Consider the following 26,307-nt stretch of genomic DNA (forward strand, 5'->3'; position numbering starts at 1 on the left):
TAATCCCTTGGTCTGCAATAGTTACTTCTATGCTGCCCTGGGTGGACTGTGAGCCATGTAATAACACCATATAAAACGCTTACATTCCTGGATAATTGCCAAAGCAGGGGGTGGTGGGCAAAGGTGTTAGGCCAAGTTTAAAAGACCTAGGAAGCAAACTGATGCTCATAACTTATCTGAGAGGAGGGGAAAAGACCAGGCACAGTAACCCCTGATCTTCCTTTTCTGATCTTGCTTAATCAAGTAATTGTAATTATAATCTACTGCCCCTTTCTTATGCGGAGTTGTGCAATTGTACTATAGGGCCAACACACCAAAGCCAGAGCCTCCACGCTAGTCAAAGGAGAAAGAAATACCAAGGGAATCTAGAATGGGCTTCCCATCACAATCCTGCTGATCCAAGTAACCAAAGACATTATCAACACTACGTTTATTTGTATACTGCGATGCCTTCCAACAGCTCAAGGCAGCATGCACACCTCATCCTGTGTCTATTTTACCCTCACCTCAGCCCTGTATTTTAGGCTGGGGGGAGAGAAAGAGAGAGATCGTCACTACAGCTGCAATCCTAGAAACAGTTTCCAAGGAGAAGGCCTCAGGAAATAAAGGGAGCTTTACTTCTGGATAGACCAGGCTCATGACTGCTCAATAAGTAATCTTCTCAGCAGGGGAGGGAACATCTGAAGTCCAAAACCCAATACTCTCGTCACGACACTGAGGCTGGCTCTCATGTTTTATGCACACAACCACAAGAATTAGGAATATTTCAAATTATTCCCTTGACAAATGGCAAGCAATAAGGGCTGTGGAGATCTACCTGTTGCCCACCTATGCTTCGAGAAGATCCCGGCGCTATCCTGGTTCTTGGAAAACAGAATCTCGAAAAGCCTTTCTCTGCCTGAGACCCTGATTTGTATGCAGGAAGTCCCAGGTTTATCATCAGTATAAACTCCACAGAATAAATTCAAATGAGTAGCCGTGTTGGTCTGAAGCAGCACAATAAAATCAGAGTCCAGCAGCACCTTTAAGACCAACAAAGATTTATTCAAGGCGTGAGCTTTCGAGGGCAAGCACCCTTCGTCAGACTATGATCTTCTTACATGACAGGGAATAGTTTGACGAAGGGTGCTTGCACTGGAAAGCTCACGCCCTGAATAAATCTTTGTTGGTCTTAAAGGTGCTACTGGACTCTGATTTGATTGCTCCACAGAATAAATGCCTGAAACAGAACCAAACTACCGAATCGGATGGGACAATGCTCTGACTTTACACCGACCAGAGACTGCTGTTTTAGATAAGGACCTGTGAAGCGAAGTTCAGATAGAAAATACGTTTTTCAGAGTGAGAATGCAGCAGAGGTGGATCCATTCGACTCCCCCCCTCCCACCCACTTACTCGATTCGGAGACAGCTCACCAGGCGAGTCACATGACCAAGAAGGCTCAACTGCCACGGACAGCCAGTCGCACGGATGAAGGGAAACATGTGACAGCTCAGAAGGGTAATGCAATTGGCAAGTTTTTGAAATACCTCAGCACCACACCCAGTTTAGTCATAAGCAGGGTTAGGGATAATGGAGACCTTCAGCACTTTTCGGGGGCGGAGGGACAGGAAAGCACATCGAGCAGCACAGAAATGCAGCAAACCTGCTCTCTTTGCATCGGCTCCACGCATAAGAGCAGCCCTGCTGGATCAGACCAGGGATTTATCGAGTTCCGCATCCTGTTTCATGCGGCAGCCTTTATTTTGACCACTGTGGTTAGTTGACATTAATGGCCTGTCCTCCGTGGATCTGTCCAGTCCCCTTTTAAAGCCGTCTGTGCTAGCGGCCACCACAAAGCCCACTCACTGGCAGTAAGTTCTGCAGTATATTTATCTAACTCAGCAAATAATTCCCCTTCTGCTCATCCTGGATTCCTCACCAGCCAACTTCATGGAGTTCCCAAGTTCCAGTGCTGTTAGAAAACGGAGGAAACATTTTACCTGCCCACGGATGAAACACCATCCGACCCCTCCGAAGATCTGAAATGGTATAGTGGGAGGCTTTATGATAACTTTAGGAAGTTTAAAACCTAATTAATTTAAATGTATAATTATGTTATGTCTTTTTTGTATTGCTTTTATCTGATGTCACCCGCCTGGAGTCTACAGAGAGGGGCGGGATATAAAAATATTGTTATTATCATCATCATCTGCTCTCTCTACCCATGTTTAATTTTGTAAGCCTTGATCGTGTTGTCCACTTACTCATCTTCTTCTAAACGGCATAAAACATGCATCCACATGCAACCGCTACGGAAAGGAATATGATGCGTCTCTCAGCACACCGGCAAGCACATTGCCCAGCCCATACAGTCAACATACACCCATCTCATTAGCCAGCATCACAGCTCCACCTGTCCTTGGCCTGTCCATACTAGCCCATGTCACCCACCAGCGGTTGCAGGATCTTTGGCAAGCCAAGCAAGTGCCTGGCTCACAGCAAGGATAGAAGATGCCTTGGAAAGAAGACAGAGCATGCAAAGCCCACTGGGACCCATACTTCCAACTAAACACACCCACCTGAATCCCAGAATGTAGCAAGCTGTCTTTTTGACGTTCTTTGGCATTCTTATGCCTTTGCTCAGGCGACAAACCACTCTACTACAAGCTCCAGCAGTTGAGGTAACTTTCATGTTGCTCTAGCAGGGTTGTGCACCATGCATCAGATTCACTGGGAGAGGTTAAAAAATGAATACAGGACAATTCATACCCTTCATCCCCCTCTCCCCCCCCCCCTGCCTCCCACTCACACATTCTCTCATGCACACACATACAGATCTGGGCTGCTTTTGTGAAATCCAGACAGGTTATTTAACTGTAACCAAACACCTTTAAGCCCATCCCCACAAGAGTAAACAAATCGAATTGCATAAGCAAAACATATATCCCTTCAATTATCCATGAAAGCTGGCTCCAGCTTGCTTGCTGAAAGGACACTAGTCAATTTGAGCCACAGACAGTAAGCCCAACCTGCAAACTATGCCATCTAAACTATGAACTTTTGTGCGTTAGCCTTTAAAAGGCTGGTTGCAGTCAGACAACTGAGCGAGCCTCAGAAGGTGCACTCTCTCCTGTTCTTACAAGTTAAGACACTCCTGTTATGAATAAGGCAGTTTCTTTTAACAAGCTGATTTACTATAGCTTTGAACCCTCTTTGTAGGCCCCCAGGGAAGCGCGCCTGGCCTCGACTAGAGTCAGGGCCTTTTCAATCCTGGCCCCTACCTGGTGGAATGAGCTCCCGGAGGAGCTGCGGATGCTTCTGGCTTTCCACAGGGCCTGCAAAACGGAGCTCTTCTGCCAGGTCTACGGTTGAGGCCAGTGTAGCAAGGAAGATCTGACAGGCTCCCACCCAGTGTTAAGAGCAAATACTTAATGGAGAGTGCATCCCTCCTAGAATCATAGAATAATAGAGTTGGAAGGGACCTCATGGGTCATCTAGTCCAGGGGTAGTCAACCTGTGGTCCTCCAGATGTTCATGGACTACAATTCCCATGAGCCCCTGCCAGCAAACTTTGGCAGGGGCTCTTGGGAATTGTAGTCCATGGGCATCTGGAGGACCACAGGTTGACTACCCCTGATCTAGTCCAACCCCCTGCACTATGCAGGACACTCACATCTCAATCGCTCATCTACTGTAACCTGCCACCCCTTTGCCTTCACAGAATCAGCCTCTCCGTCAGATGGCTATCTAGCCTCTGTTTAAAAATTTCCAAAGATGGAGAACCCACCACCTCCCGAGGAAGCCTTTTCCACTGAAAAACCGCTCTCACTGTCAGGAACTTCTTTCGGATGTTTAGATGGAATTTCTTTTGAATTAATTTCATCCCATTGGTTCTGCTCCGTCCCTCTGGGACAAGAGAAACAGACTAACTATATTGTTAGCAGGGTTAAAGGGGTTTCTCCATTATAGTTTTTATTGTTGGAGTCTGAAATGTATATTGTTACATCCAGTAGGGTTTTTAATGGGGTTTTAACTTTAGACCAGGGGTAGTCAAACTGCGGCCCTCCAGATGTCCATGGACTACAATTCCCAGAAGTCCCTGCCAGCATTCGCTGGCAGGGGCTTCTGGGAATTGTAGTCCATGGACATCTGGAGGGCCGCAGTTTGACTACCCTTGCTTTAGACAGATTTGTAACCTGCCACGAGGCAGAAATGAGAGTGGCAGGAAATAAGTCCAATAATAATAATAATAATAATAATAATAATAATAATAATAATACAATCCACCACAGTTTGCTAGCATACATGATTTGGACACAGCCAAAAATTACAGTAAGCTTTATACCAGGAAGCCTAGGCTATGCTAGGAAGGCGAGCATGAGAGCCCAAAGGCTTCTTGACTCATGCTCAGATTAACTATGGCTTGCTTGCTGCATCTGAATTTTAAAATTTCTTGCACCCACCAGAAAAATCTCTACTGGAAACTAAACAAGCGTTAATGTCTGAAAACTGGAGAGTTCAATTTGAAACATAGCCTATAAGACAGTAACAGACAAACCCAGCAGGGTCCTGACTGCTCTTGACCCAGATTTTTGGGGTAAAGGTCCTGGCTTAGCAGCAGAGGATATGATCTTCTTCCAGGCAGCTCCTGGCTCAAGCCCCGGAATTCCCAGTCTAAGGACCTCAGGTAAGCGAGTTACTTGCTCCAAACCTTCCAGAAAGTGCACTAGATGGACTACTCATTTGACTCCCCATAAGGCAGCTTTCCTATCAGCAAGAATCTCACAAAGCAAAATAGGGTGGGGACCCTAGTGTGGCGGACATTGTTTCCAATAAATAAGCTTCCTAGAAATCTGGCCTATTTTAAGACCCTCCAGAGCAGAGACCACGAGGCAGGAGACGGGCATGCGGCTTTCTGCATTGGGGGTATCACAGCACACAAAACGTCCTGCATGGGTTGATGCATGGGCCCAGTCTTGAGGCCCAGCTCATTTGCAGCCCATACCACCCCCCCCCCCCCAGCCTGGAGTGGCCAAAGAACAGTGTTAGTGCAGGAGAATCACTGTAATAGAGAGGCTACAGCAGGATTCCTGGGAAAAACAGGTTACGTGAGAGCTCCCAGGACTTACACACCCTTCCCCAGAAGTTCAGGTGGCTGCTGAAATCATTAGATGTCACTAGAGCCCACTTGCCACTCTACAGGCCTAGTCTCTTCCTCCACAATGGAAACGGTAAATGATCGATCGATTGATTGGCTGGCTGGCTCCTGCATCTTTCTTCCGTGACCATTTCTCTGAAGGGCCATCACATCACTTCCGGGGTTCCTTGAAGCCTGAAAAACATGCTAGGGATTCCTCTGCAGGCAGAAAGCTGAAAAAGGCTGGGTTAGGATATCAGACCAAGATTTGGGAGGCTGATGTTTGAATCCTCATTCTGCCAGTGGGAGGTCACTGGGTGATTTTGGACCAGTCACCGTCCTATGGCCTGGCCTACCTCATAGGGTGGTTGTTGCAAAAGTAAAATGGAGGCGAGTAGAACAGATGCTGTAAGCCAAGCTGGGTCTCTATGAGAAAAAAATCTGAGCATATACAAAAAACAAGTACACAGGAAACCTCTGCGCACCAAGCAGACGAAGAGTCTTGGCAAGTCACGCAGGATGCTGACCTGCTGCCTTTAGCACTGTGGTTCCCTTTCTCCAACGCCCACTCCCTGCAGCTGAGAACTTCTACCTCTTTAGCACCAGTATGGCAAGAAGCAGTTCAGCCGGTATTACTGCTGCCATCAGCGCGGCATCTTCCAAGGGAAGAATCTCGTGAGCCAAATTTCCACTTTGTAGCCAGCTGCTGAAGGGCACCAAGGAGGCAAGCCGTGGCCAGGAAAAACAAAACCCACGGTTCCTGGTTGGCTGAATATTCTTAGTATTTAAGCCCTCCGCTGGGCCGGCACCCAAAAACGTGAGGCAGTTCCCCAAAACTCTCCAGGCACAAAAAAGAATTAAAATTGCTCCTGTTCCAGAGCACGCACTCCCAAGGTTGCAAGAGGCTTTCTGCTGATACTCTGATTTAAAAGGCTTGCATAAAACTTGGTCGAAGTGAGCAACCCAAAAATCTACTTCAAGTCAAGGAGGAAGACGAAACGGTTCATGGAAAAGAAAGAATCCTCATCCAATTATATAAATAAGGATAGACCAAAGATGTAGCAGGTAAGCTGGCTGCAAAAATTCCATTCAGCATCTCTATAGACAGTGAAATGAAGATTCCTGATTAGCGAGCCCTGTGCAGTAGCCAGGAGATGAAGCAAGCCCCTGGTTCGAATCTCAGCTCTTTCGTGAACTCACGAGATGTCTTGACGCAAGCTATTCTCCCTCAGCATCAGTGCTCGCTGTGCAATAGGGGGCTAGAACTGGCGTCCCCCATACGGCTGGTGTCAGGACGACCACTATAAAGGCATGAGAAGAACTGTGTTCCCCAGCCGATGAAACTAATGAGTTGCAATTCTAGAAATAGCAACCTGCAACCACAAAATCTGTTAATACGCCAGGCCGAATTGCAACAGAACAGCCCCACCAGGTTGGGTTAAATCACCAGCACTGGAAGGTTCGCAGTTCCCACCAGCAGTGCCTCATTGCGCCACTGTGAGCATCCAAGAGAGGAAATTTTGTCCTGGATGGTAAGGCTCGGGGGAGAAACCCTCATCAAAAGCAAGGGTGATGGCAGGGGGTGAGGAGAGAGGCACCTCTGGCTGATGAGCACATTTCTAGGACTCTGCCCAGCATTATTCCCTGGGGAGTTAATTCTATTGCCTACTAATAATTTCACCAAGACCAAAAAAGGAACACAACCCAACCTTTACAAGTGGGAACTCAGAAGCTGAGCTGTACAATAAAATATTATAAAAACAGTAATTATAACTGTGGCTCTCAGATGTCCACAGACTCCAATTAACAGAAGCCCAGGAGCCTCTGGGTAGACACACAGGCTCATGTCCCTGGACATCCAGAGAGTCATAGTTTGGTCACTCATAGTAAGCAGGTTAAAACAGACACATACACATTAGATAATTTAGGTTTTACATTAATAAGCTTCTTGGGATGCATTCAAACCTCACAATAAGCCATGGTTTTATCCAAGTCTAACTAGCTGAGAAATAATCCTAAACAGCTCAACGGAGAGGTAAGTCCCATTTTATTCACTGAGTTGTATTCCCAGAAAAAGTTATTTTAGGATTGCAGCCAAAGTTTGTTAAGCAGCCCAGTGCCTCAACATTACTTGGCCAAAGGGAGGGTGAAATGGGGAAGATGCCCTCCCTACTGGGCGGGATGAAGTTGATCAAGTCCAGGTTTATGGGTAAACCAGGAATTATTACTTAGACAGCAGGCTCCTCCAGGCTGTGGCACAAACCCCTGAGCTCTTGCAAGGTCTGAATGCAAGAATCTGTTTTCGCCTCACGCTGACCTGATTTAGCCAACTGAAATTGTGAAATGACAAACTGTTCCTAGCTCTATTTTCCGGCAAAGCTGACATCCTGCAGCTGCTCTGGGGGAAAAACATTCTAGCAGCATCAGGAGCAAGACTATTAATAAAAGGTCCAAATGCAGAGGCACATGGCAGGCAGTGGAGCTTGGCACCAAAGTCAGAAATGTTTTTCCCCAATAGCGGAGGGAGTGGGAGGGGGGAGGAGAGACAAAGCATCTTTTTCAAAGATGGGTGTTACGGCTGAAGGAGGGGAGGGACAGCAACCCGGACAGCAACTTGACAGTAAGAGCATGCTTCTAGGCAATTCACATTTAGTGCATTTTCATAATGACATCTGCCATACCAGCAGTCACAGCTAAAAGAAGATAATTTTAATACAGGTGGGGGAAAGGGGGCTTTTAAGGGGAGATACCTCATGATGGAAGTATAAACCTAGGTGCCCAAGTAAGTCCACTCAATGATCTTCATGACTTACCCCTTGCTTGCAGCTAGTCCAGATTGGTCTGTGAAGAAGCAGTGCCTTTTAATGGTTTCACCATCACTCTTGAATGACCTTCTCAAGAACCAGTTAAGCTGCTCCCCTAACTCCCCTTTCAAAGGACCTGTGAGAAGCTTACTCCAGAGGATGCTTTGCTAGAAATAAACTCCTGTGATGTGAAAATGGGTAAAAATTGCATGATTATTGATAAAGTCATTGACTTCTTATTGAAAATTGGTAGTTGAGGAGGGGGTGTCATTTTTTGTTGTTAATCTATGGCTTTAACTGTTGCATAAATGGGAAAAGCTGATGGGGACTTTTCGTTGAGACTTTTGAGAAAAGTGCCCATGGGAAATTCAACTGGAGGACACATTTAAGCGTTCAGCAGGAGGTCAATGCACTGCAGGAACCTCAATATCTCCATTCGAGCTGCTTCTGAAGAGCTGGTTCCCTGTCCCCTGCAGCCTCATTCCCATGAGATCACCTGCAGAAGCAAAGTACCTAAATAGCAGAACAGAAGTTCCACTGCAGAACAGCCAAGGTGATCAGCTCTGAATTCTCTGTGCTTTAGATGCTAGTACTGCTTCACACCTGAAGAGTGGGCACAAGCCTAAGGTAGCCTTAAACGAGATGGCTTCATGTTATGCGAGAGACATGGCCTTATCAAAGAGAAAAGCAGACCGATTCCCACTAGCAAAGTGTCTGGGAAGCACTGCAGCAGTTTGGAAGGGTTCGCCTTCAGAACGACTATTTTGGCAAGAAGGAAAAGCAAAACAAAAAGGAGCTCTGGGAACTCCTGGCTGAAGTCTGGTCTGCCACAGCACACACTTTGCATCCCAACACTCCCCTCGCAAGCAACCATGCCAATTCAGGGCAGCGGGTGTGTGAGGCTGACACAAAAGGTGAAGCAACACATTCACTCGCTTCACATTTCTCGTGCCCGGCCTTCCGAGCAGGGAAAGAAAATTAGGCGGAGACTCGGGGAAGAAGCCAGCCGGAAAGAGCGTCTAGGCAAACAAGCCAGGCTTCCCTTCAGTTATGCAAACTGCTGCAATCCTGTCCGGTGTAGGAAACATCCTCATTTGGTTCTAGCAAAGGTTTCGTCACTGAAAACTGAAAGTGCTCCATTCCAGCATTGTGTGAATGAACCTCTCCCTCGCTGTCTTCTCCTCTGCCAAAATTTCAAAGTTACGCTAATTGGAGCAAAGCCTCTCTTGCTCCTGTTAGTTTGTCAAAGGCCAAATTCCATAGTGCTAGCCTTCATTTGGACATCACAAAGTGGATTTCATTTCTGCTCAGCACAGATGTGGTTTGAGCTTCTTTGCTCCCATCCCTTCTCCTCTTATGCAACTGTACAAGCCTGGAGATGGAGGTCTTCAACTACCTCCAATTGTTACGATGTCCAGATGCATTCCAGGCACTGGGGAAGGGACTAACCTCCATTTGTTCAGAACACCTGCATTTGGACATAACCACCTGCAGTTAGTTGAAGACTCCCATCTTCAACTGCATAGCGCCACTGTAAGGGAGCCGAACAACTTGGATTCACAAACAAAGTCAGAACTGGCTGATCCAGAAGTGATGGAACCATAATGAGTGACAGAGCCAAAACAAAAATTGTGTGGTATAAGTTTTCGTAAGCTAAACCAAAAAAGGAACAAAACCCAACCTTAACAGGTAGGAACTCAAAAGTTGAGCTGAACAATAAAAAAATAATAATGTAAAACTTGTTAATTATTTATTATAGTGCACAGTTAAAAACAGAATAAAAACATCTTAAAAACTTTACCGAACTAACAACACATAGGACCAAACGCGTTTCGACCCTTATTGGTTGGAGCCATAAGTTACAGTCCCCACTCAACCATTCAGCTACACATTATAGAGAGTGCTATATAGTGTATTATTATAATTTTGACCACCGAGGAAGACCCGGAAGGGTCGAAATGCGTTTGGTCCTATGTGTTGTTAGTTCGGTATAGTTTTTAAGCTGTTTTTATTCTGTTTTTAACTGTGCACTATAATAAATAATTAACAAGTTTTACATTATTTTTTTATTGTTCAGCTCAACGTTTGAGTTCCTATAAGTTTTCGTAAGCCCAAACCCCTTTTTGTCAGCAGAAGACAGATGCCGACCTTCAGCTGGCAGAGAGCACAACATATTGCATGTCCACGGAGCTGGCTCTGGATTCCATACCAGCAGCAGAAGTAAAGCAGGGCTTGTTTCTTTAAGAAGAGAATCACCTGTAGCACAACATAAAGATACTGATATTACCTGGGCTCCTCAATAAGCGCCACTGTCAGTTATTCCCTGCAGTTATTTAGCAGACCCAGCTGTTTTTAAAGCACGCATATGCAAAGTTTGTTTTCCTGCTGGTTATTCCTTTCTACACAGGGCAGAACTCCAGTTCTTTCCCAGGGCAGATCTCCAGTTAAAATAGGGATGCCATTCTGGGACAGAAGACATTTCTGCTTCATTTTTAAAGTTAAGGGGGCCATCCCTCTGTTGAGATAATATCGTTCACATCAGAACTAAATTTAAAAATAGAAATATACTGAAATTATGCTGGCTGAGAGAGGCCCCTGCTGCAGTCTAAAAGGTCTATATTCTGAGATTGCAAGTGTCTCTTGATAAGGTTGCACAGAGGTAAGTTCGGTTTGACAACTGTCTTAAAACGGTATACCAAACAAAAGTGTATTGTAGTATGTTCTTAAATTAGTCCTATGCACTGATCATAAGGTGCCTGTTATTTGCCATTTTCATGAGAATGTGATCCAAGCTATGTGTAACTCTTTCTGTGGATTGCCCAAGCTAGCCCGATCGCATCATATCTCAGAAGTTAAGCAGGGTCAGCCCTGGTTAGTATTTGGATGGGAGACCACCAAGGAAGTCGAGGGTCACAATGCAGAGACCAGCAGTGGCAAACCACCCTTGACTACCTTGTAAACCCTATGCCAGGGGTAGTCAAACTGCGGCCCTCCAGATGTCCATGGACTACAATTCCCATGAGCCCCTGCTGGTAGGGGGCTCATGGGAATTGTAGTCCATGGACATCTGGAGGGCCGCAGTTTGACTACCCCTGCCCTATGTGGTCACCATAAGTTGAATGTGGCTTAAAGCCACTTTCTACTGCTAATTCTTAATCATGTATTCAATGGATAAGCCTACGGATGAAAAATTAATCACTGAAAATACACTGAGGTCCACACACTGAAATAATCTAGCTTCTGCCTCCCTTAAGATGCTCAGGTGTCTCTCCCCTGCACTGGTTCTGTCTCATTCTCTTTACCCCTCTTGGGAAAAACCAGAAAAACAGCTGCAACACACTCCATGGACATTAACCATTACCCTGAGTGTACTTTAGCCTCTCCACAGTTCAATTCATAGGTAAGAGAAAGCATGCAACTCCAGTCCATGAGATGAACTCCTCATGCGCCTAGCCATGCCTTCCTGGCACCCGATACAACAGTGTAAACTGGGCTAGAACACGCCAAAAGTTGCCGTGTCATTGGTGGGGGGCGGCTATTCTGCACAACGGCCAAGTCACATGCTGTCAGGGAATGCAAAAATTAAAACCCCAGCATTAGAAACCAGTCTGTGGTTTGGGAGAAAAGTCCCTCGCAACCAAGAATAGAAAAATCCTATCATGGGTAAAATCCTGAGTCATCCAAATGAAATTGTGCCCCATAGTGTGCCCTGCCCCATAGCAGAAGTCCCATCTATTACCAGGACATTCTATGGAACAAGACAAGGGATGGGGAACAAATTCAATATACAGGTAAGCACAGCAGTCTCTAAGAGAAGAACAGACTTTAAATGGTCTATTTTCCTTTCTTAGGCTCCCTGCAGTTTACCAACAGGTTTGCAGCTTTCATGAGCTCAGAGCGCACAGCCGGATCAGATCTCCTAAGGCATAATTTGTCTGAATTAAGCTAGACAGTGCGCTCTCAGAAATGCTTATGAACATTCGCTTTGGTATGCAGATGAACCTTGAAACAGGAGAAGATGGGGGAGGGGTTCACTGCCCGGGGAGGTTTGCTCTCCCCCACTTTCACTGTACTGCCATTCGACAGCTGACTCGAGACTGAAAGATAATTCCCCCGACACACCACCATTTTCCCTCATATGAAGTAAGACGTTTTCCATTTTATTTAAAAGCATCTGTATGGTTAAGTCCAACTCAAAGGTTGGTCTGGGCTTTGTTTTTGTTTTTTTAAAGGCTCCTTTGCAGTCCTTGAAATCCGTTCCAGCAAGGGCTGGATAAGCGATTGATCCAAGGGTTAGCCAATCAATGCCATGGTTTGAGAAAGGAGACATTTTCAAGATGGCTGACTCCTGCATCACGCCACCACTGTGCCAATTCAGCTTCTCCTCAGAGCAAGAAAGATTTCTTATTCTCCTAACCAATTCCACAGAGAAGAGCTTGCTTGGGTTGGAACCCCAATGAGAGAGCTTCCACAGCAGGACTGCTGTTGGAGAGCTTGTATGTCTCTTACAGAGGCCAAGATACCTTACTGGATTGCACCATGGTTCATTTGTTGAGGATTCTCTAGAACTATACCAGTGACCAGGAGGCACGAGGTGTCCCAGATGTTGGCCTGCGGTACTCATCTGCTACTGGCTGCCTGCCCTACATGGTACAAACCCAGCAAAGATGGGGAGACTCCATGCATTTCCGCACATTGAAAAAAATAGCGTTATGCCAGCAGAATGGCAAAGCGTTAAAAATTATCGCGCCTCTGGCCATTCCTCACCTTCTTGCTGTGTCACTTTCATCTGCTGCCTTTTTGTGCTTCTTACACTCCATGTTACCTGCTAGAAATGGCAGAAGAGTGCAACACGCTTTACACATGACTTTCTCCCTATCGATCAAGCCAGGCAACCATTTCCCTTTCTCAGTGTTTTAAAGGGCCCATGAGGCCCAATTAATATTTTAATTCAATACTTCTGTTTAAACACCTATGCATCTAATCATGGATGCATAGTGCTTTTTGAATCACAAGTCTTGATACTTAAAAATGATCTTGATTGTGATTTTTTTGAGGGGAGGGATTTAAAGAGGCATGCTATGTGTCACTTTGCGTCACAACTTTGAAAGAAAATTATTTCTGTAATCACCTGTATGCTTGTCTGCCTATTCGTTACTCCAAGCTGTTCTTAATTTTTAAGAAGCACTTTCCATCTCATGGAAGAAGGAAGTGGAAGGCGGGTGCGAAGGTGGGATATTGGAAGCAGAGGTAGCACTTGTTCACCTCCACACATTTCTTTGGCTGGTGGCCTGCTGGTTGCTCTCCTGTAGCTTGTGCTTTTTAGGTTGGGGAATCCACTTTATGCGATTCCCCACCTAGCGCTTTAAAATGGAGGTTGTGGCAAACAGTTTTCTGCCTGCACACTGGATGTTGGCGACGTCATGAGGAGTGGCTGGAATATAACGACTACCTAAGTTAAGCATTTCACTACATTTAACAGGTGCGGAATGGCCCTTCATGATGCCAATGAATTTCTGTCAGAGACAATCAGAATTAAGAGTTACATCACAAAAGTTCTTATTCAAAAGCATGCCCCTGCGGATCATCTGCCTAACCCACCAGATGTCAAGTTACTTAGTGCATCAGTTAATGCCCCAACAGTATCAGAGCACCAACCATCTTCCTCCTCCACTGCCCTCGATGTGGCAGCCATATAACTTCCTCCAAGGTGGCATTACCTCGCAGGAAGACACATTCACTGCCCAGCCACATGAAGTTGAAGGGCATGCTTGTACACACAGGTGCTTACAGGATAGCATACTATAGGGGTTGGAAATGCACGAATAGGGACAAGCAAACGTCACCCATTCAATTCTTAGTCTGCAGCCTAACTCTGCCACCTCACTCTGTTCTGCCCACCTTCTGGTTCTGCTTGGTAGATTTCTAAAGTGAGCTTTGGAAGTGGCACCCCTGCCTTGAGCTACAGTTTTCTCCTATAAGCTACCAGTGTCTCCTCGTGCACATGAATAACCTATATGGGGGGGGGGGGACTGAAAGACACAGTGGACTGTCCATGCACAGCCATCCAAATATGCATGAGAATTAAACACACAATCAGAAGAAGTGAGGGCCAGCTCCTTGCAGTCATTCTACAAACAAGACCAGGTAATCAGGAACCCTCCCAGATCCAGGGGGAATTAAAACACATCTTTAATTTAAATTCAAAACAGATCTCTATCAACTGTGGCTTTTTAAATATCCAAAGCCTTTCACGCTCTCAGAACAAACTCTCAGAACAGCCCTATGCGGTAGGCCACTATCATCCTCATCTTGCAGACAGGAAGCCAAAGCAGCTTGCTAAGGCCACATGATGAGTCTGTGGCAGAGGCAGCATTCGAACCAGGCTCCTCCCAATCACAGCTCATTCTTTTAGTGCCACAAACCTACCAAGCTCTCATAATTCTCATGTTGCAGGGTCCAAAACAATATTCTTAATACCACACCACTAATCCATCTCCGGTTACACCGATTACACAAGACACCTTTTTATTGCATAGCTGCCACTGTGGATGAATCACATTCCTTGCCACATTTTGCTGGGAAAAGTGCTGCTTATATCACTGCCCACACAAGCCCGTGATGCAATGCAGGACTTTTTCTTCTTACCTTTCTAAGAGTTATTTCATTCCCGTTTGCAGTGTAGGGAAGGATAACAGAACACACTGCTTTCCCTTTCTCACCATTCTTGCAAGATTTTCAGTGGGGGAAAAAACCCCTCCCAAAACCAGTTTTTAACCTTTCCACTCTTTCGCCATCCAGCAGGCCTGCCAAGGAATTCCAAAGCGTCACAGAACCTTTGTGTGTTCCAGCGGATTCCAAACTGTTCTGAGATCTACACGCTCAGCCGAAGAATGGTGCTGCCCCTGCTAAAAGATCGCCAACCTCCAGGTTAGGGCTGGAGATCTGAAATGACAACTCCAGACCACAAATATCAATTCCCCTGGAGCAAATGGCTGTTTTAGAGGGCTGACTCTATGCTATTATACCCCACTAAGGTTCAACCTTCAAATCTCCAGGACTTTCTGCCACCCAGAGTTGGCAACCATACCCAGTGACTTTCCTATCACCCTGTGCAAACTGAGCGTGCATCTTACAACATGCCTCGAGAGCTGCACATTACTGGGGAAGATCATCAGTGAAGGGATAATACCTCTTTCAGGAAACTTTGAACAACTCTTTGCTATCTTTCTCAGAGAGGACCACACTGTTCCAGACCTCAGTCTGAATGAAACCCCCATGGGTCCAAGTGGTACATTCCAGTCTGCTAGAACCAAGTACTCATTGTTTGAACAGTCACCAAACTACATAAAAGTTTAATTCCCAAATTTGGAGATTAAAAAAAAAAAAAACCCAAACAAACTTCACCCACACCACTGACTCCCTTCCCAATATTACAGAAGGATTATTTTCACCAGAAGGAAAATGCTAGTTAAACTTGTAAAACAACTCTAAGGGCACTTAACTCCAGCAAGCAAAGCAGGGACGCTGGAAAAGCACGCCAGAAGACTTTTTGAAGCCAGCGTGCCGCTTATTCCATCGGTGCAGCCCAACATGGCTGCAGGGGGTTCCGCCCCCTCCAGCCTGTCATGCTCATGAAGCTAATATTACTGAAAGAAGAGCAGGAAAGGGAGCAAAGCAGAAGAAATACTTCCTCAGGCCAAGGGCTTTTTTTGAGACTAGACTTATCAGTGCTAGCTACCAGAGCGCTTTTCCAGGGCCTACCTAATGCCTGAGCCTCATGCACCACCCCTGCCATGGAAACAGAAGGCACCCAGAACAGCTTGGAGAGATCTGAAGGGGGGGGGAGAGATAGGGGGGAATCAGCACAACCTTCTTATTAAGCACCTTTTTAAAAATAAGAGCACTGACAATGCTTTACGGTCACTGGAAAAGAAATACATATGTCCTGTGGTAGAAAAGGGGAGAGGCATTCCCTAATACCTCCAAGAGAACCAATTTAGTGGAATGGTTATGAATAGCAGAAAGTAACCAATGATGGAATAACGATAAGCCCTACAAATGGTGGGCTGCACAGGAGATTTAAGTCTCAACAGAAAGCCTCTTCTGTTATGTTGGGCAATAAGAAACCCTCATTCCCATGGCAGAGACTATTTCATCACATTTCAGCATGAATGCAACTTGGGAGAGGGAATGGGTCAATGTGAACCTCAAACTGTGGCAGGCAGGCTAGGAAGCCACGCCACAGCCTGTGGAGCCTGCATTTCAAAGGGCAAAGGATGTGGGAAATGTTATGGGTCTTTATCTCCACTGCCATCACAAGCTTAGACTAGGCGAGTCACTTAATGACAGTCCCAAAATCCACATTACTCACCTCTCTTAATATCTACCTTCTTCTGACACCAACACAATTCCCGACAGAAAGTGTTTTAGACAACTGTGTTTGGGTCTTAATGGCGGCCTCGTGCCATGCCAAAAAGAAAGTGCAGAGTCCTCATTCTGTTTACTCTACTAATCACCCCCATACTATCTTTTTGAGGTTCACCAACACCCCACTCACCCTGCCACTCGACTAATGAAGACATGCTGCAGACAAACGTACCAAGAATTGCTCAGTTTGGCACCTTCACCAGGCTTCCTTTCCGTAAAAGAGAGCTTCAATTGTCCAATCTGTCTCGCAAAGAGATCCAACAGGTTCAGTCTGGGGTTGCATAATCCCCCTCGGTTATTAACTTGACACCTGAGGACACAAACAGGCTCTTTCTGAGCGACAAAGGAAGTGGGAGCCAGGATGCCACCAGGAAGCCCCTTAACTCTCAAGTTCCAAGGCTGAGTATTAGTTACGCCACCTGCTCCATGCCATCCCCTTCCCACCATCAGAGTCCAGAATCCCTGCTCCAACTGAGAGTCCCTTCCTAAGAACTGCTAGGGGGCTTTGGGGGCTTAAATGGCAGGATAAAAAAAAGAATAAAAGAAACCATGAAGAATCTGATAACAAAAAAATAATGTTTTGTATTTCCTGGATGTGGATGCTACAGCTGCATGCACACCAGTGCTTCCCTCAGCCATGTGGATGGCACTCACCTGTGAGTTTCAGCTCAGGTTTGTATCATGTAGCGGATACAAGTGTTGAACTAAGATCTGGGAGGCCCAGGTTCAAATCTCCACTCTGCCATGGAAACCTGTTGGGTGGCCTTGGGCCAATAACAGATTCAGCCTGACTTACCTCACAGGATTGTTGTTGAGCGGGTAAATTGGAAGGGAGATGTTTGGGGTCCCCACTGGGAAGAAAGGTGGCAGTATATATAAAGTTTGCAAGCACAGAATTGTTATGCTAAGACTGCTGCAGAAAACACCAGCCCAGTAGTTATTTATTTAATTTATATGGTGGAGGCCTGATGGAAGCAGCCACTGCAAGGTTGAGAAATCCTATGTAAAGGTCCTTACATTCGTATGAGAAGGTCCAGAGCAGAGACAGCAAAACCAACATCTGGGACGGCCACACACACACCAACTGTCTGCAGGCATCTCCTTTCTCAAGTTCCTACGCGCAGCCTCAGTAGCAGGCAAGTAGATCATTGTTCCTCAGCACAACCTGGCTGCACATTGATTATCTTTTGTTAATTAAAGGGACAAGACCAAACCCACACTGTCACATGGGTGGTGTTGCCAAAGGCCCAGGTTCACATTGCTACCTGGCTGTAATAGCAGTCAAGCAATGGGAGGAAGGAAGCAGGTTTCCCTGCTGCTCTAAGCATCACTGGGGCCCATGACCTCAGTGACAAACGGCAGTCTGGGATCTGGGAGACCCCAGTTCAAATCCCTACTCTGCGATGGAAGTTACTGGATGACATGCAACAGTCACATGTGTGGTCCCCCTCCAACCTGTCTCACAGGGGTGCTCCCCAGTGGAGAACAGAGTGTCTTAGACATAAATAAGGCATTGACTAGACCAGGCAGTCTACCTTGCAATGCCCCTGGGAAGAGGGCCACAGGATTAAGGAACTCCAACTGAAAGGTGGAAGAAATTAATACTGGATGACCCACACACACAACTTCCAGTAAGAAGAGAACAAAAATACAAGAGGGGAGTGAAGAGTTTCATTCCAGACTGATGATTATTACTTAAAATATTTCTATGTTTAGCAATGACAGCATGCTAGGAGCTTCAAGCAGAACCCCCACCACCCCACACAGCTGGGGGAAGGCAAACATCCTTCTTACTGCCTTGCTTGTGAGAACACATCATTTGGGTAGAGGAGTCTAAGTTTAGGTCCAACCACTGCCCAGATCCTTTGCGTTCTCTTGGGCAAAACATGATCTCTGGTGAGGCGAGTTTTTTTTTTTTTTTTAAGGTAATGAATCCCCAAAATGTGCTAATAACACAACAGCAAAGCCAGTGAACTAGCGGCAAGAAGGCAGCCACCCTCCTCGTGGGTCCGTCCAAGGGAAGGGCCAAAGAGCCCGCCCAACTCGTTCCAGAAGAGCAACTCCCGCTTTTGCAAGCGTGGAAGCAGCGAAAGCAGCAGACGTCTGCAAAGCCGCCGCGCGCCCTCTGACTCGGCAATTCTCGCCTCGGCAATGCCCGACGACCGGCCCCAGATCCTCGCTCGGACGGAGGAATGCACGGCGGAAGGCAGCAAGGGGCTTAGCCCGACGACCGGCCCGTGGGGGGTGGGGGGGTGGGAGAGGTGTTGGCAACTGGGAGGGGAGCCTGTCAGAGAGAAGCGTGCACAGTCCCCGTCTCCTCCTCGCCCGGCCTGCTGAAGGCGAGGAATGCCCTCCGCTGCACTCAGGTGGCCCACAGCCTTCTTGCAAAGCACGGAATCAGAATGGAGGAACCCCCGACGCCACTCGGAGAGCCCAGGCACGCAGGCAGGCAGGCAGGCAAACGGAGCCTCCGGAGCTGCTGCTGCTGCTGCAGCAGAGGGACAGCCGTCCTGCATCCCGCCCCCCTTGCCGCCGCTGCCGCCGCTCACCTTGACGGAGTCCACGGGGTACATGACCGTGTGCTCCAGGATGCCGGCCACCGCCCCGGCCGTCATGTGCGTGCCGAGGGAGGCTCCGGTGGGCAGGCTCTCGTAATCGCCCTCTCCGGGATTGTCGCCGTCCATCAGGACTCCGGGCCCCGGCGGCGGGGCGGGCGGGGGGAGCGCCGTGGCCGCGGCCGCCGTCTGGCTCGTCCTTCCCCCGACGCCGCAGCTCAGCTCCATCGGCGCAAACAAGGGCAGCGGCGGCAGCTGAGGGAGGGGCGGGGGGAGAAAGTTCACTTCTTAAAGTCACGCCCGCCCACCTCCGGCCTCCCCCCCTCCCGGCCCGCCCCGTCGGGGAGCCGCTGGCCAATCGGAGGCGGCAACAGCGCCGCGGCTGGCCCGGGATTGGCAAGCGCCGCTCCGCGCCCCGACCTGCTGGCGGCGGCTCGCTGCAATGGCGCGGGGAGGCTCTGCTGATTTGCGGAGCGGCCAGCAAATCCCAAAGGGGGGAAAAAAGGAGCGAGCGAAGCGTTGGGATCTCGCCCACGAGGGCGGGCGCTGGGCCTGTCAGAGCCCCGCCTCCCCCAGCCGAGCCGAGCCGAGCGAGGGCCCTGGGGGGAGGGAAGGGGGACGGAGTCGCCGGGGCTTGGGTGCCCCTTTGGAAGATCGCGACAGGCAATCAGCGACGAAGAAGAAGAGGGGCCGAGTTAAAGCAGGACCTTTCTTGCTGCGGCCCCCGGAGCAGGGGTAGTCAACCTGTGGCCCTCCAGATGTCCATGGACTACAATTCCCATGAGCCCCTGCCAGCGAATGCTGGCAGGGGCTCATGGGAATTGTAGTCCATGGACATCTGGAGGGCCACAGGTTGACTACCCCTGCCCGGGAGAACGCGGGGCAGCACGTGCAGAGACGGATTGCAAACGCGGGCAGAGCGGATCCGCGCCGCGAGGCAGTGAAACCCGGCTTAGGCCTGGTGGCTTCTTTTGCATGCGCAGGATGCGGAGCCTTGGCGCTTTGCAGCCTGAAAGGGGCTGCCCGCTAAAAGGCGGAAGGTCGCCGCTGGGGTAATGGGCTAACGCGTCACCTGAAAGAGTGGTCGCAGGGAGAAGCCCCATAGAGGAAAGGTGGGATAAGAAGCCACTAAATTAATAAGAGACGGGCCTAGATATAGCCCGACAGCAAAAGCCAGTTTGTGACGTCAGAGGAGCCCGCTGGTTGCTAGGAGTCTGGCTCCAGGATGCTGGGACTCGGTGGGTCTTGGCCTCCTCCACCATATTTACCTCGAAGGTATGCCCAGGAGCATTTCAATAAGATTCGTTAGAAGCTCACCTTCAAGTAAGATATCACAAGTCAGCGAGCAGGCCTTTTGATAGGGTAAAGTGCAGGTAGGATGAGGGTTATCAAGTTACAGGTGGTGCCTGGAGTACAACGGATCTCCAGAGTGTCAGATCAGCTCAGTGGAGAAATAGGTGGCCTTGGAAGGTGTATTGTATGGTGTTATACCCTGCTGAGCTCCCTCAGGCTCCACTCCCAAAATCTCCAGCCCAGAGCTGGAAACCCTGGGTATGATGGGGAAATGCCTTTATTTGCTCATTGTAACAGTCATTCAATGGAACACAGAAAGGGTGATGTGGGTTGCATACAAAAAAAAAAAAATTCCAAGAAGCGTCATAGGCAGCAGTGAGAGATACCTGCTACTCTCTTTCCGCCTTGATAATATAAACCCAGGCAAGATGGATGAAGAGGGTTGCCAACCTCTAGGTAATTTCTGGGGCATTTCTACATGGAGGGGGAAACTTGAGTGGCTTCCTGCTGGCAAACACGGGATGGTAAATCTCGCATTTGCAGCCCTCCTCATGGGGAGGTTCCTCCCGCAATTTCCCTCTGCCCCCTAGAAGCTTTTTGCCCTAAACTGCACTCTCCCAGGGTCTACCTTCAAATCTCCAGGTATTTCAAACCCAAAGTTGGCAACACTGATTACTAGTAATTTCTGTATTCAACATACAAGGTTGCCAGACCCACCCACGGAGGCCATTGTCCCCACTGCCTGCCCCCAGCCACCAATCAACTGGCCAGCTGCGGAATGTATTAAGTGGAGGAGGAAGGCCTAGGCCACATTTCCACAGTTATATAGAAAGTGATGTCATCATGCCAGCAACTTCCTGGTGGCACTCTGGTATTTGAGCAACAACTCTATGGTAGAAGCCAGTTTTACCATACCAGGACATCACCTAGAAGTTGCTTGTATGACAACATTACTTATGCCAGCAACGTGGCCTGGACTTTTTCTCCTCATAAGTCCCCCCCCCCCCATTCCCCACCAGTTGCCTGGACTTGGCAGCTTTGTCAATGTCATATTAATTTTTTCCAGCTTTGATTCAGCTTTGTTTTAGGGTTTTGCTAGTTTTCAAATTTCTTTTTTTTATAAGTATATATTTTTATTTTTATATGTAAGAAAAAAACAGAAAATAACAGAATAGAAAAAGAATAAAAATATATACTTATTAAAAAGTTTTAAAATTTCTGCAGCCCTCATCCTATTGTACTGCTTATTACATGGCTATTGTAAATCAATGTGTAATCTGCCTAGCCTCTCAATGAGAAAGGCAGACTGTAGATAGCGTAAATAAATAAGTTGTAAAGAATGAGCAGAATATACATTTGAGTTCTGCAAACACTGGAGAAACTGCTTGAAGGTATTTTCCATACTTGTCTTGGGTTCTTTACAGACAGCTTTGCCAATAAACAAGCAGAGAATTACCTAAGAAACTAGAAGCTTTCATCTCCTGTTCTACCCCTTCCTGTGCTTCACAGAAGAAATTCAGCATGACTTGCAGAATTCCTAAGGACATATATAAAGCCTGTAATGCACAAGTTATGTGGCTGCCAGCCAATGGGAGTTTCGGTATCCTTTGAAATGGGGCCTCCTTTTGCCTGCTTGTATAGTGCTTTTCTCAGACCATGAATTAGTTTTTAACTAAATACTACTTATTCAGATGGGGTCCATGTCAACAGAAGTTACAGTTCGTCATCAATATCCAACATATTTTTCATCTCATCCTTCCTGCACGAAGCTCAGGCCCATGCATGTGGTTCTCCCTGCCCACATTTTATCTTCACAACAGCCCTGTGAGGTAGGTTAGACTGATACCAGGTAATTGAGGAAGGCAACATGTAATCTCCATTATGTAATAGGAAATTGATGCTGGGTTTCCCCTATCCTAGTCTGACACTCTTAACATGCGTGTGACTACACTCTTTGTTAGGCCTTTTACAATGCAGACCTTTGCAGAGTTAATCCAATCTAATCCTATTGATTTGAGTGGATTTAGACTGGAGTAATTCTTTGCAGAATTGCACTGTCACCAAAGGGTAAGGTAGATCAGCTAAAGGTACAACCATAGGGTGATGGGTGGCCAGCTGTCTTCTTGAAATATTCTTCATTGAAGAGTCCAAGGAACCCTCAAAACTATGCAATACCAAAAGTTGGCACACTCAATGTTTTGTGTCATTTTAAAGTTATTTTAAAATGTTTATTTAAATATTTTCTACCCTGCTTTCCCCCCCCCAGTGAGGACTCAAAGTGGCCTACAAAATCCAATTCAATAAGCCAAAGGCACTGAGAACTGGGTCTACTTGGCCAGTTCATCTAAGGGCACAGACTTCAAGGGGCCAAGAATCCTTTGTCTCCTGACCTTTACATCTGTAGTTCACAGCCAGCCTTCACAACCTTAAAGTTGATAACCCTAGAACTGGCAAGGCACAACATAGCCGCCTGTTGCCACAAGGGAAGTGAGGCCTAAGACCCACATTTGGAAACCATAGCATCAATTAATCGGAAATATACATGGTGTCCCTCAAAAAGCCAGTTTGGTGTAGTGGTTAAGAATGGCAGTTTCAAATATGGAGAGCAAGGTTTGATTCCCCGCTCCTCCACTTGCAGCCAGCTGAGTTACCTTAGGCTAGTCACAATCCTGTTAGAGTTATTCTCAGAGTAGTCCCATCCGAGCTCTCTCAGCCTCACCTATCTCAGAGTGCCTGTTGTTGGGAGAGGAAGGGAAGCCACAAAATGTGTGGTACAAAAGCCACAAAATGTGTGGTACAAAAACCAGATCTTTACATTGCATAGTACTGTACATGTTCTGTCACTCTCATTCACTGTGGACTGGAGTGTTCTTCCCCCTGCCCCCATGCCAACCATCTGTGGAATGTGGAAGTGGTTCAGAGCGAGATCATACTCCATCATGTAAATTATGGGGCAGCACACCCATCAACAATGAGCAGGAAGCCACAGAGAAGACTGTAGTGCTGTATAACAACAGGATTATACCATTTGACAATACAAACTTGATTGCTAAGTGCACAAATTACTACAGTACGTGCCTGACCACATGGATTTGTTTGCACTGACAAATGAAACACCACGTAGAGACACAAAACACAGCAGCGGAAAACAAAGATTAAAAAACGCCGAGGCATAGCAATACTAATAACTGCAGCATGGGGATATGTATACACACATAAAGAAATGCCACACAATGTATGCTACAGAGCCTACTACCATTGTCAGAGATTCCTTGGCTGAAAATGAAAAGTAGAATATGAAAGTCTGAAAGCAGGACCTACCAGATGTTCTGAGATTACTCAATACCACAGCCCACAGAACCTAATTAGGCGTGGTGCTGATCTCAAACCTAGAGAGACCATTGGGAGTCCTGGGGAGTAGCAGCATAATCAATAGGAAATTTTAAAAGGTTTGCAAAATCTTTCCACCTAACAAATTTGTGGTCCTGACAGCATCTTAAAACAGGAAGCAATTTGCCCTGTGAGTGTGCAGAGACGGATGTTCCACCAGTAGGAAACAGACAGCCCAAGGGATCTGCCTGGCAATCACTGATGAAACCAGATTGCTTTTTTTCCTATTTGTCAAATATCCCCCATGCAGGGCCAAATCACACTATGGGCTGTTCTTACCCCTTCTGAGCAAGACCAGCTGCTGCTTCCTGGTTACTGCCCCCTGTGTGTATGGGAGCACATGGAGGGGATGGGCCTGCATCTGTGTCCAGAGCTCACCTGCCTCCACTTGCTTTCTCAATTATGAGGGGATTTCTTGCTCCTCTGCCTGCCCCCGTCCAAAGATGGTGGTTGTCCTGGCCTGCAGTGCGTCCGTTTGGCCACCCCTGATATAGAGTCTTCTTCAAAAATGGAAAGCACTTGTAGATCAGCTCTGTGAGATTCAGAATCCTGTCCCATCAGCAAAAGAAAAGATGTCAACTCGATAAATGCTATTACCTATCATACTTGTGGCCTTATTTATCAGGCATTTTTCATGCACGATATTAGCACATTTTAATACATATGCACAGAATTTCACAACACCCCTTTAGGGGGCAGTTATTCAAAAGGGAGGCACAGTGACAAATATCTTTTCAATCTATTTCCTAAATACATTAATTATGATGCCAGATCTGTTTTATGCAATTCTTCATTCCCTTAAATAGATCAATGGGAGGATGAGGTGTACCATTTGCCTTGTGGCAACAGGTAATCTCCCACCCCTGCTCTCAGTTTCCTGCTCTATGGGGAAAATATGTTCTAGGAATTTTCCCCAATCCCTATGGTAAAGACAATAGAGATTGGGGAAATTACAATAGTGTCCCCCTAGAGGTGGGGACACAAGTGAAGAAAATGTTTTAGGCACCTAAGGTTCTGATGAGATGATATGTCCAGCAAAAACACATGGGGTAGAAGGAAATGATGAAGCCCGTATAGCCACAGTGCATGCATGCCCAGGAGCCATCTTGGCCCCACACACTTGTTTTTAAGGCGATTGTCAGTTCATGCATTAAACGCAGGTTGGGTTAGGATTTTGTATAATCAAAGCAAAGTATTTTTTCCCTGTGCTTTTAAGTTGTCCCAGAACTGCATTGTCAGAGAACGCTAGCATAGATTCCGCCAATGATGCCATCCTATTGCCAAGTAAAAATTTTCTTTAAGTATTAAAAGCCCATAGTGGTCATCAGTTATGGAAGTCAGTTATTCTATCCCAAGAGACTTATTAAAAATCTGGAGAGGGTTGAGTACAGAGGACCTAGGCAAGCCAGCCTGCTTATAGGTCAAAATAATTAGATATAATGAAGTCCATAAAATAATCCAACAGGGGAGTGGACTTCTGCCTCTCCTGTCAGGTCAGAAGAAAGTCTCACCCAAAGCAACCAGTCAGCTGCAAGTAGGAACAAACCTCTAAAACAGCTTTACGGGTTGCTTTGAGCAGAGACTGGGATAGCACAAATGATGTGCACAAAGCAGCACTCAGCATGGCTTCATGGTTCAGAGACTTCAGTTCTCCCACCCTGTTAATTGCCTCACCCAGGAGGATGGAACATCCTAAAACACATGTTTGTTACTTCTCCGCTGATTAGGAATGCCAAACGGCATTTATCTGCACTAATGTTCTGTGGTCAGGACTAGGTGTGTATCCACGCCGCCCACTCTTTCAGCGCCTAATCAGGATAAGGAAGGTGTGGCCCATCCAACACGCCCTGGGAGGCCACTTGTCTAAGCAGCCAGGCTTCTTTATCTGCACACTCCAGTGGAATTTTTGGCCTTCATAAAATGCACACTCCCAAGTTGTGGGCCGCCATTTTCATTTCCTCGCCTTCACCCAACGGTGGTTGTAATGTACGGCTCACAGATAAAAATTAACAGCAAATGATTTTGTAAAAAACTTCAGTATGAGCAGCAGCCATAATACCTTGCCTAGCAGTTGCTAAGCGTTGTCGAACAAAGGTCGCTTGATTTCGAGCAAATCCTCAAATTACCCATTCCTTAACACTGTACAATAGAAGAGAATTTACAATGTAAAGGCAATGTAAAGCTCCCCCCAGCAGCTATATGGGAAGCAATTGGACGATACCACAATATTTTGTATTTCAGCGAGAAGCCGCATCACGTGACATACTCATATTAACTTCAGTGGTAGCTGTGTCCTGGTTTTCATTGTGGCGATAAATGTGTGTCTGTGCTTATTTATTTATTATTTATTTATTTATTATATTTATATACCGCCCTCCCCGAGGGCTCGGGGCGGTTTACAGAAAACAGGGAGGATACAATTAGCACATGGTAACAGGTAACAGTAACAGCAGTAGTATTATAACAATAATTAACATGATAATAACAATGATACCATAAAATAGAAATTGTAAGAGCCTCAGCTCAACTCTTACTGGACCCTGTGGGCAACCGATTAATGTTGGTCGTAGAGTGGGGAGCTTGAGGGCCAACTGGAAGCAGTGGTTTGGTCAACCTCAACCAAATGCCTGGCGGAGGAGCTCCCTTTTGCAGGCCCTGTGGAACTGTTTAGGTTCTGTCAGGGCCCTGATCTCCTCTGGGAGCTCGTTCCACCAGG

General features: G+C 46.9%; 1 protein-coding gene and 1 long non-coding RNA gene across 6 annotated transcripts in view; one reads left to right on the forward strand and one right to left on the reverse strand.

Moving 5' to 3' along the window:
* SLC25A37 (solute carrier family 25 member 37) overlaps positions 1-19,163 on the reverse strand; it is a 35,889-nt gene extending 16,726 nt beyond the window's left edge. The window contains exons 1-2 of one of the 4 annotated variants that reach the window (XM_077306355.1): positions 18,903-19,038; positions 16,526-16,663 (exon numbers count right to left, since the gene is read on the reverse strand). Coding sequence is in view for 1 of the 4 variants with exons in the window: in XM_077306352.1 (XP_077162467.1) it covers positions 18,903-19,136 (234 nt within the window). In the remaining 3 variants the exon portion in view is untranslated. Of the gene's footprint in view, positions 1-2,561; positions 2,712-7,932; positions 8,092-16,525; positions 16,664-18,902 lie in introns of those variants that run through there. The other 3 variants (XM_077306352.1, XM_077306354.1, XM_077306356.1) reach the window with 3 other exon arrangements.
* Positions 19,164-19,828: 665 nt separating this feature from the next.
* Positions 19,829-25,896, forward strand: LOC143821877 (uncharacterized). Of its 2 annotated transcripts, none has more exons than XR_013225947.1 (3): positions 19,829-20,231; positions 21,626-21,801; positions 25,742-25,896. It is a non-coding gene; the product is annotated as an uncharacterized LOC143821877 (long non-coding RNA). The 2 variants fall into 2 exon arrangements; XR_013225946.1 differs by lacking the exon at positions 19,829-20,231 and adding an exon at positions 20,363-20,657.
* The last annotated feature ends 411 nt before the right edge of the window (positions 25,897-26,307 follow it).

This window comes from Paroedura picta, chromosome 12 (genome assembly GCF_049243985.1).
Source record: "Paroedura picta isolate Pp20150507F chromosome 12, Ppicta_v3.0, whole genome shotgun sequence".
Taxonomy (NCBI): domain Eukaryota; kingdom Metazoa; phylum Chordata; class Lepidosauria; order Squamata; family Gekkonidae; genus Paroedura; species Paroedura picta.